At 42.7% G+C, this 11,517-nt stretch overlaps 1 protein-coding gene across 2 annotated transcripts in view; it reads left to right on the forward strand.

The window, feature by feature from the left end:
- The window catches only part of LMO3 (LIM domain only 3), a 103,182-nt gene extending 92,129 nt beyond the window's left edge, over window positions 1–11,053 (forward strand). For both annotated transcript variants that reach the window (XM_054988983.1, XM_054988982.1), the window contains exon 4: window positions 10,724–11,053. In XM_054988983.1, coding sequence (XP_054844958.1) covers window positions 10,724–10,829 — 106 coding nt within the window. In that variant the 3' untranslated portion in view covers window positions 10,830–11,053. The remainder of the gene's footprint in view (window positions 1–10,723) is intronic.
- The last annotated feature ends 464 nt before the right edge of the window (window positions 11,054–11,517 follow it).

Below are 11,517 nucleotides of genomic sequence, written 5' to 3' on the forward strand. Positions count from 1 at the left end.
ATAGATAATTTGGCAAAACCAGATGGATTCAATCAAAAGTATTCTCCCCACTAAAAAAACAAAAAGTGTTTTGGGGACTGATTTTAATCTGTGTGGGATAGTTTGTGGTGGTTACACTCTGCAGACCCTGAAGTCAAGCAGTGGACAGGGATTTGATTAGTTTCAATTTCATAGTGCTTTTCTTTTAAGCATGTAAAGTATTTCAGTATTTAACTACACTATCTCTCAAGCTGCATGAGACTTGATGCCATTCATTGCATCTTTTAAGTGTTACAACAGCACACTTAAAAGATGCAATGAATGGCATCAAGTCTCATGCATCTTGAGAGCCAGTGTAGTATAGTACAGTTGTAGAGGTGAAGATCTCTGAAGTTCAGCAGGTGACCTTGGGTTGCAGCCACCCCTGGCTTAACCTTCCTCAATAGTTTGCTGAAAGGATACAACAGGATCACTATCTATCGATTGCCTGTTTATCCCACCCTTCCTCAAAAGAGATTACAATATCGTACGTGGTAGGTGGGGCTGGAGATCTCCAGAATTACAACTGATCTCCAGACTACAGAGATCAATCCCCCTGGAGAAAATGGCTTCTTTAGATGAAAGACTCCATTGCATTACACGCTCCCTAACCTTCACTCAGCAATCTCCAGGAATTTCCCAACACAAAGTTGGCAATCCTGCTCGCCCCTGATAAGTTCTATAACTAACACTCTGAGCTGCTTGGATAAAAGGTAGGATACAAATGTAGTTATTTATGACCCGTTAGATAATGTTTTGAAATCTGTATTTATAGCTTCAACAACTGAGCAACCAGGAGCTTTATCTACTGATCTTCCTTTAGTATATAGAAGGAGAGTGAAAATAGAAATACAGGTGGAGATTTTCCTGAATCATGGTAAATGTTTCATGACAGGAACTGCAATGGGCAAGTTCCAAAAGTCTGCACACAGATTGAGTATCCATGACATGCAAAATATTGATGTAAAAAAAATCCGTAATGTTTTCAGATAGCAAACTAAGATCAGTGACATCTCAGTTGCTTTTCAGTAGTGAAGGAAACTAATCTGTAATATAGGAGCTCAGCTCAAATATTACAGTACAGCTCTCTCTTTTTTCCCCTTAGATTTCCAGTAAAGTATAACCAACAAACATGTCCAAACATGAGGTATTACAACTTAATTCAGATCCTATCCTCAAATTAAAAATGTGAGCTCTAAAAATTGCTTTGCAATCAGCTTGGGTCTTTGAGGTGCTAATTTCCAAAATATTCTATGAACATGTTATATTTGCAGTATGCAGATTTGAGTCAGATTCCATTCCTCACCACACCCCCATTCACACTTATTTTGACATAAGCAGTATTATACAAGAGAACAAACTCCTATGCATCAATCCAGAAATAACATGATTTTAATGTTCCCCACCTGGCCTTTTAAAATATGGAAGTGTTCTGCCAGAAGGTTTGCACACTGTAAAAAGTGCAATGTGGAAACTGCACTTTGTGAAAGCCCATTCTCTGCAGAGAACAGGATGCCAGCTTTCCCCAAAGATATTCAGCAATGAACAGAGAGGCCTATTGTATTATGTAGTTTGCAGATCTTTCATTCGTCTGAAGGACTTTCAAGAAGCGTATCTTTTCTTGGAACATACCATATTGGAAAATCCTGGGAGTTGAAGATGTCCTCATTGAATCATTCTTCCACTGTGAATGATGGCGGTTGTGGTTAGACATGGGCACGAACAGAAAAATAACTAACATGGTGTTTGTTGTTTGTTGCCATCCATGAACAACGAACGTTGATGAACGTGACCTGTTCATGAACATGTTCGTTGTTCTTGGGGTCCAGCAGGCTCCTCCAGCCATCAAGATCCCTACAACACCACTCCCAGAAACCCTACCTGAGCAGGCAGCAGGAAATGTACCAATAATAAATAATAGCTTGGCCCCAGAGCCTGGCAGCAGCCCTGGAACTTGAAGAGGTAGATCCCTATCCCACCACACACAAAGAAAATTCAAGCTCCAATGCACTGTCCCTATCAAAATGCCAGCAGCAACTCTCTCCCTTTCCACTGTCTGCAAACTAAGCCAGAGCTGGGAGCCCCCCTCCCCCCAGGTCTTTGCTCCTTTGTTGTAACAAATTCGGAGCTCCACACTTGAAAGGAAGACCTGCCAATCAAGCTAAATTGGGCTTAGATTGGGGTTTCCAGGGCAACAGCAGGAGTTCATACAGAGTTCAGCAAGTCCCTGCCTCCGGTTGCCAAGGGAATTGATTGCAGGTGCCAGATTGTCTGGCTTGACAAACAGCAACGAACAAGACTTGCAACGACCACCTGTTCGTTTAGAATGGGGCCTCATGAACAGTTTGTTCGCGAACAGCAGATTGGGCTGTTCGTGGCTTTTTTTTGTTTGTATTGCTGTTTATGCCCATCTCTAGTTGTGATATATCCTTTCTGCATGCTGAAGATGGGAATATGTGAGTAAGACATGCAGAAGAGGGATAGCCCTGCTTGTTTCCATTTGACACTGGCTAAAGTTTGTATTTCTCTAAATGTACTGGAAAAAAATTCAGACTTCTCCATGAGACTACTGCTGCCTCTTGCATGAGCAGAGCACAAGTTGTGAGATGCCTCGTAGCCACAGGTGTACCCATTGGGCACTGCTGACTGGCAGTGAGCAGAAATTGCATTGAGCAGAGCTGGTCCATCTCCTCCTCCTCCTCTCTTTATATATTTATTTACTTTATTAGTAGTCCGCCTTTCTCACTGAGACTGAAGGCAGGTTACAGGATACAAAACAGTGCCATGAACAATGCAATAGGACTCGGGTTACAGAATTTGAAAGCAGTGTGAGCAGGGCTTTTTTCCAGCAGGAACGTAGTGGAACGGAGTTCCAGCACCTCTTAAAAAATGGTCACATGGCTGGTGGCCCCGCCCCCTGATCTCCAGACAGAGGAGATCTGTCTGGAGATCAGGGGGTGGGGCCACCAGCCATGTGATGATTTTCTCTGAGGGCAATTTAAACTTTAAAAAAGTCTCCCCTCCCTTGTTCCAGCTGACCCAAAGTGACGTTATTGTGCGGTCTTGAGTTCCACCACCTCTTTTCCCAGAAAAAAAGCCCTGAGCGTGAGTAACAAATTATCTAAGGCAAGGTATACTATGAACAATACAAACGTTGGATTACAGTCCCTCCTAATCCTCATGTGTGGAGGAGAAGCGTTGTAGAGAGGTATGATGTCTACAGCAGCCCCATCAGCCTTCCCTCCCTTTTCTCGCAGTCTTCTCACTGTGGAGAAACATAGCTGACAAGTTGAAATTTGGTCTTCCTCCTGTGCTCTTGCTGAATGAAGTTGATAACGGGCAGCTGTGTTTATAATCTCTGAAAACGTTCCCTTTTCGCCGCATAAAATGCTTCCAAAACTCCAGGATGGAATTTAATTGTATTTACTCTGGATGTTCTCCTCGTATGCCGCATAAAAAGAGAGATTCCATGAGGTTTTTTTTTAATCAGATCAACTCTCTATTGTAGATCGTCCCCAGTCATTTGTTCATGTGCCCCCACCCACCCATGTAAAAGCATGGACTCCCCTGAGACAGCTGGACCTGCTGTAGCACAGTGGTTAAGTGGTTCAGGTATGGATCAGCACTCCGCTAGTTTGAATCCCCCTACTGCCTGAAGCTCAGTAGGTGGCTGTGGGTAAGCTATCCCTCTTAGCCCCAGCTCCCTGGCTGTATTGTGGAGATAATAATAACACTAACTTGTTCCCTGCTCTGGGCATGACACTAATCTGCCTAGAAGAGTGGTATATAAGCACTGTTGTTATTGTTAAAATAATTTTATTATTACTTGTTCTTGAAATGCCTCAGCTAAGAAAATTTGCTGAGAATATAAGGCCAGCTTCTTGCAGCAAATGCATTTTCTGTGTATACCAATTGGTGTTTCCCATTTTAAACCATGTATGAAGAACATGTGTGTACCAGCATCTTTAGATACCTCTATGCACATGCCTGGGAACCTTGACTGGACCAGAGTCCCCCAATGCATGTATGCAGACATTTAAAGCCATAAGTATTCTCGTACCTGTCCACATAGCAGGTCAGAACCAGTGGAAGAGTTTACGGAAGGAGTTGGCGGAATGGCTCTTTCCCCTCCTCTACCCCAAGTATCTCGGAAGTCTCCTCTGAGGATCGGGAGACCAGCAAAGTGCAGCATGGGAACTCCCTTGTGAAGGCTCCTCCTGTAGTGTGAAATCCCTAACGTTAGCTTCCTCACCCATATGCATCAAAGTCACCTGCTGCCCAGGTAACAAGCACTTCCCATGTGAGAATCCATGCTGAACTGAGGCCTTTGTCTTAGGCATGATTTATACCTATCCAACAGTCTTACATAAATAGTTATTTTATGGGCTTTGAATGTTTATAGAGTATCGGTGTAGACAACTGTTATTTTAAGCTTCTTCTAACTTTTGTAGAATGGTTTTATTTGAATAAAAGGGGTTTTGTTTTTAAAAATGTACTGGTTTATACATGCTAGACAAAGTGAGATGGTAAAATGTCAGTATGATAGAATGGAACGCACCACTTCAGACTGTGGGGGTGGATTGCACCTTTGAATGTTCTTTTGCATTAGGCGGGGGGGGGGGAGCTCCATGCAAATATAAAACTTAGAGAAAGCTTCCATCCCATCTCTTTGGTAGCTCTGCTGGTTTTTTCCCCAACATGGAAGACTTTGCACAATGTGAATCCCTACCTCATTTTTCTGTATATCTAAATCAGACCTCTGAAACAGGAGCTGAAGGGGTGGAAATGTTTCTAGACCCTGCCTTTTCAGCCTACAGATAAATTCATATGGCTGAAGGAATTTACTTACCACTTGCACATTAAAAGTAGCATGTGAACCATAAAAGCAAGCCGAAAATCTTTTCTACTGTAGACCTACTCTAGCGTCTTAAAGATGCAGAAGTCAAGTTAAAGAATGAATCCCTTTAAGAATGTCAGACCCTTTTTGAATCAGACCAAGAGTGCCACATCCTGGGCTAGAGAGATGCCACACGGAAGGGCTCAAATATTTAACCTCATACTGCCTCTGCCATCATTTCTGTTTAATTGGTGAAAAATCTTTTCTCCATTAATTTGTCTCATTTGAGGCAGGTAGGAACCTACAGGCTTGGATGGTGCATCTATATGAGCTCTAGCATGCAGGTAATCCTCTACCCCATGCAGAAGTTCCATAGCAGATGTTCAGGAGTTCCTCAGTGGGCTGGTGCAACCGCTCATTGTAGGATTGGGGAGACCTGGAATCAAATCCCCTTGACGCCTTGACCTGGGTAGCCCAGCCTAGCTTAATCTCATCAGAACTTGGAAGCTAAGCAGACTTGGCTCTGGTTAGTACTTGGATGGAAGACCCACCAAAAGAGTCCATAGTCATTACACAGAGGCTGGCAATTGTAAACCACCCCTGTTTGTCTCTTGCCTTGAAAACCCCGGCAGGGGTGGCCATGCGTTGACTGAGCCTGGACTGCACTGTCCACACGCTATGCCATGAAGCTCCCTGGGTGACCTTGGTCAAGGCACACTCAGTCTAGCTTCATTCACAGGGCAGCTGCAAAAATAAATTGGAGAAGGGTGAACCATATATGCCACCTGGGGTGTCTTGAAGGACGCACAGGATACAAATGTAAATGGTGAATACGCGGAAGAGCTCCCAGACAGTGGAAAGATGAACAACTGCTCTAGGCAACACACACTGCCTACAGTAGTCGCTGCTGGTGTGTCCATGAAAATCAAAACAGGGAAGAGCCTTCTTTTCCTCCTGGCTCATCTCAAGCAGTAGAAGAACTTTAAAAGTGTTCGCATCTTGTGTCAAATGTGGGGAAGCACCTTGTGTCCCATGCAGCAGTAAGCCCAGCTCTTAGTGGGAGTTCAAGTTCAATATTACTTTAAAGATTTTCAGGGTAAGGTGGTGAACAAAGGGGAGGGTGCCTCATCTCTTACTGCAACATAGGCAATGAAATTATTGTTGGGAAGGCAGGGAGCCAGCCAGTGGTTCTCAAACTTCAACTTTAGCGCATTCCCAAACCCTCCCTAGCATCCACCATGCTTTGGACAGCTCCCTACAGCCAACCTTGGAGGCCCCTAGTATCCTCCAAATGCTACATCTACACTTTAAAAGCAAAAGGCCACTGGACAGGGATGGGAAAGCATCCGGAAAAACTTCCGGAGCTGCTCGTAAGAGTAGAAAAACAGCAGTGCAACACACAACCTGCAGAATTTGCAGAAGACATTTGAAAACTGCCGTTTGCTGGTATGGTCTGTGGACAAAGAGTGGTCTGTCGCCATCCTCTCTCTAGTGAAGTACTTTGCATTGGAAAATAGAATAAAAGCATATTTAGTTGAAATAGCCATAATGACTGTATTAGGATTTGAACCTGTGATGTCCCTCAGTCCTAGGGAGTTCCTATACGTGAACTGTTGGTTTCCAGCAACAATCATTGTGCTTTCTAGTTAGTTTTCTGGGGTGACTGTGAGTGGCAGTAACTGTACCACCTCCAACATTTTGGAAGAGTGGGAAGAAGATTCTGTCCCTTTCCTCTAAGGCAGAGTCTCTGCTCCCATTCCTAGGAAACTGAGCAGGCTTTGTTTTCTCTTTAGCTAAATGACATTAGAAGAGGACATCCTCTTTGCTTACAAAGGGCTCTTGCAAAATAGTAAAAAGTCCAGTAGCACCTTTAAGACTAACCAACTTTATTGTAGCATAACCTTTTGAGAACCTTCGTCTCTCTGACGAAAAGAGCTGTGGTTCTCGAAAGCTTGTGCTACGATAAAGTTGGTTAGTCTTAAAGGTGCTACTGGACCCTGTGCTATTTTGCAACTACAGACTAACAAAGCTGACTCCTCTAGATCTTGGGCTCCCTGGAGTATACTTAGTGGCCTCCAAGTGAACCCAAATCACAGTTTGAAAAATGTTGACCTAGACTATGGGGGTTGAGATGGATCCAGAGCCATCTTCTTTCTCTAAATCAATGCACAGTTTTCTTGGGGGGGGGGGAGTTGGTTTTTATACTTTGTGTTTTACTTAGTTTCTCACCACTAGTGATGTACAAATTGGCGAGAGGAGGGACAGAACAAATATTGAGTAACATGGGCAAAAGGCAGTTAAATTCAACTTCCTTGTCTTCCAGAGGAGAATAAAAAAAATGCTCAGGTGCTGAAATATCTTGAAAGGGTATTTTTCAGCAGCCTTCCATTTCCATACACTCTATTCAGTTAAGGTGTAGGTGGACTATAATGAAGCATAAATATAAGCCAGGAGTGTGGGGGCTCCGGAATTGGAAGCTTGTGTTTATATGGAGCTAGTTTGACCATAAATAACTTAAGGGTTTCAGGACTGTTCCATCATCTGTATTTTCAGTCAAATGCTGTCAGTGGGCATTAATCCCGAGCTGGAGGAGAGACGGGGGGAGGGGACTCCACAAATAAACAGCCCAATTTTCCTTCAGGAGCAAAGCTAATTCCTTTCAATCCACTTTTTTATTACGCCATTTTCCCTCACTCTATTTAGTGAGCATAAGGATAAATTTCCAAAGCTACCCGGTTGGAAAATAAATGGGTTCGCTGTTTGTCTAGCATTCCAATCTTTACAAATGTAAATCAGTCCAACTGCTGCTCCATTTAAAACCTCACAACTTCACAAAACATTAAAGGCCTCCTTTCAATACACAATTTACTCTGTGACAATTCCCTCAGATTTCTGCTTCAAACATCATTAGAAGCTGACTGATAAAAAAGGGGGTGGGGGTAATGCCTATCGAAGGTCGGGGGGGTCAATGTGTGTAATTATATGTAGTTTTACTGGGTCAACTGCACCAGACATTGCTATTTGAAGGTTAAATTGTTACAATTAAATACATATACAGCCTATTCCCCTAGCTACTCTGTTGTTAAATCTACCGTAAACAACACGCACATTTATTTCAGCTCCTAATTGTGTCCAAGATGTCATTGCTTGGAAGTTATATGGCAAAAAAGAACATTGTAATCCATTACCGAATTAAACAATACTTTCTAGAGTAAAATGGGTAATTAGCTGAAGGAAACTAGTTTTCATCTATCCGCATCAATGCTAAGCAGTTCATTTGGGTTACTCTCTTTGGTTTAATTGGAATGCTGAGAGGAGCTCCATCCAATATGTTGGGTTTTTTTTTCCAGAGAGCCTTCGCAACAAACAGAATATGACATTCCCCCCTCCCACCCATGCAAAACCATTCATTAGTGAAACTCTTCTGCATGCTTCAGGGAGGACCCCTTGTGGTGTTCTCCCCCTCCCTGCAATCTGTGTTAAAAAAGAACTCTTTATTTTTTTTAATGAACCATTGTCAAAGCTGTCCTCTATCCTCATGCCACACTTAGTGTGGAATTAGTTTAAGTCTGCAGATAAAGGGTTGATTCACATGACCCTGAAAGAGGCCGGAGAGATGTATTGTTGCAGATGTGGGCTACATTTAGGTGTCTTGGTCGTACAGTGCCTATTATTCTGCTGTACAGCCTCAGAAAAAGCCAATGGTGGCCCAATAAAATCGTGAGAATTGCATGGCCAAATTCAGGGCATTCCACATCTTTACATGAGTTTTTTGCTTAAAGAATACCAAGCCAAAATTACAAAACAAGATAAAAACAATCTCCATTTTTTTGGGAGGTGAGTATCGGCTAGTTATAGGGCCTTTATGGCTGTGGTACCCCAGCATTGCAATGCCTTCCCTTTGGATGCTTGCTTGCTTCGGGATTTGTTGCCTTTACAGTATCAAATAGATTTCCCCCTCCCCTGGCTTTTGGGTGGGTATGGTTTCTATTTCCCCTCTATATGGGTTTGGTTTTAGGTCTGTTGTTCTTATTACTGCGATTAAATGTGTCTGGCTTTATAATTTTATTTCCGGTTTGAGTTTTGCCAATAAGGAATATTTTATTGTTGGGGGGGGGTTGTAAAACAAATTCTTAATACATTAGCTGCCATTCATTTACTATTCCCCTCTTGCCAGAAATGCACTTTGTCTGGATGCTATAGGGCTACATGTTACTTCAACCCAGACCCAGGACTCATCTTTAACCCCTAGGTGGCAGCTTGGGACAGGAAATAACATGATGTCACAGTCATGTGACAGGAAGAGACCTGTATCTTCTAAAAAGGAATTCTCTCCACCTGTGAACAACCTGACTTTACCATTTTGATATTCTTCTTAGGGTGCATGCAAAAAGAGGCAAGAGGTATAGCTAAATCCTTCCAGAAAGCAGGACAAAAATATGTCAAATCTACAGGAGCTCACAGTCCAGCCTCCAGACCTCTGTGGCTGACGACCACTGCTCTGCCTTCACTTAGAGTAGTGTCAAGGAGAAGTGCCATATTTCAGCAGCAACACATGTTTTACTTACATAAAGTCCTAGGTTCAACCCCATGGCATTTTCAGTTAAAGTACCTCAACCAGCATGGCCAGGAAAGATCTCAGTGAACCAGCCCTACAGTGGATAGCCCAATCTTCTGACCCTCTATAAGGCTACATGATACGTAGAATAGAAATGTGAAAAGGAAGTGCTGTTGCTAGCTGTACAGTCCAAAGGTGGGCCGCATTTGCCCATAATCTGCTTTTCACAATGTACCTTTGTCTAAATCTGTCATCTCATTCTACATTTCTTGGTACAATCCCATACAGCCACCCAAGGATTTTGAAACCTATCCTGGTCTTCTCTTCTAGAGAGCTGGTGTTACACAGTGGTCACGGGTCATTTCGTAGAAAAAGAGCTGGAGGAACTCATTAGCATAACTGATTTGCATATGCCACACCCCTTGGCATCACCAGAAATGTGTCATTAGCATAACTGATTTGCATATGCCACACCCCCTGACAGCACCTATCCTGGCTGTTTCGGACCCAATCCTGGCCATTCAGGGCTGAAATTGGGCCCAAAATGACAAAAAGGGGCTGAAAATGGCTGAAAAGGGGCCCAAAATGGTCGGGATTGGGCCACTGCTGAGCAGGAGAGTGATCCACCACCCGTCAGAGGCCCGATCCAGCCACCTGATATGTGACCTCTTTGGGGAACTGCCAGAACTGCATTCCTGTGCGTGCCCCCTCAAAATGAGCCCTGACAGTGGTTAAGCAATCAACTGTGCCATCTTAAGTAGAGTTAACATCGTTCTAAATCCATTTACTTTAGTGGGCTTAGGAGGGTGTAATTCTGCTTTGGATGGTGCTGCGTGCTACAAAGCAGTAAGTCCCTGGTTCAAATCTTGCCTATTCCATAGACTAACAAGGTAGCCTTAGAAAAGCGACTGTCTTTGGCCTCATCCCTATCCCCAATATAATAATAATATATGCTAGTTTCAAAAATTACAACGTAATGATATACATTAAACACCATGAGCTGTCTACAATTCTATATAATTGCTAAGTCATTAATTTTTTTCGTTGAGTACTCGGGCTATGGACCATTGGTTTAAATGCTGCTGGGCAAAGGTCAACTTGTGCAAGAATTTAACAACATACTTGAACGAATGCAGGAGATGAAACAGTATACAATGGCATTGCTTTCCTTCATCAAAAAGAATTAGCCCCTGTTCAGCCCCAGTCGAGGCACATCTCTCAATTCGTGGAAACCGGATCTGCTATATCAAAAGACGGGATGCAAATGGAAGTTAAGATTACTGTTTTGTTTTGTTTGTTCCCCTTTCCAGATTTTGTGTGGGAGACAAATTTTTCCTAAAGAACAACATGATTCTCTGCCAGACGGATTATGAGGAGGGTTTAATGAAAGAAGGTTACGCACCCCAAGTTCGCTGATCCAGCTCCTCGCCGCAAAGAATATTGAAGCACTACTTTTTTTTTCTCCTTTTTTGCTCAACTTGTATAAGAAACAATGGCGGAACCTACTGAATAGCATAGATATAGGGAGGCAGGATGGTCGTGTGGAATAAGAGGCGGACTGCAAATGTATGTCGTGGAAATTGCACCAGTTCACAGTTGAATGTTTATTAAAAGATAATGTACATACTGCTGGAGTTTGGGGGCGGGGTTCTTATTCTTTTGGCTTGTTGTTTGGGGTTTTGTTTTGTTTTCCCCTTTTTGTGTCATTGGGCATGAGATGCTTATTTTGGACTAATGTATATAATGTATTGTAATATTTGAAGCACAAATGTAATACAGTTTTATTGTGTTACCATTTGTGTTTTCTGTTTGCTTATTTGTATTGTTGCATTTAGTACAATCGGTGTCTAAACTTATTGTATATTTATGCTTTCTGTATCTACCAGCTATTTTGAAAGAGCTGTTATCTTTCTAGTAAAAAGAAAAAAAATTCAGAGCCAGTCCCATCCATCATTCTGTACTAAAGAAGCTTCTCAGATGCTGCTGTCCATTAGACTCTTGGATTGGATCCAGACCAAGTTTAAGCATTCTTAAACCCCACTGATTTCAATAGGATGTATTTAAGTGCATTGCTTAACTCTGCGATGAAAAAGAAAATTAGGCT

This window comes from Eublepharis macularius, chromosome 9 (genome assembly GCF_028583425.1).
Source record: "Eublepharis macularius isolate TG4126 chromosome 9, MPM_Emac_v1.0, whole genome shotgun sequence".
NCBI lineage: Eukaryota > Metazoa > Chordata > Lepidosauria > Squamata > Eublepharidae > Eublepharis > Eublepharis macularius.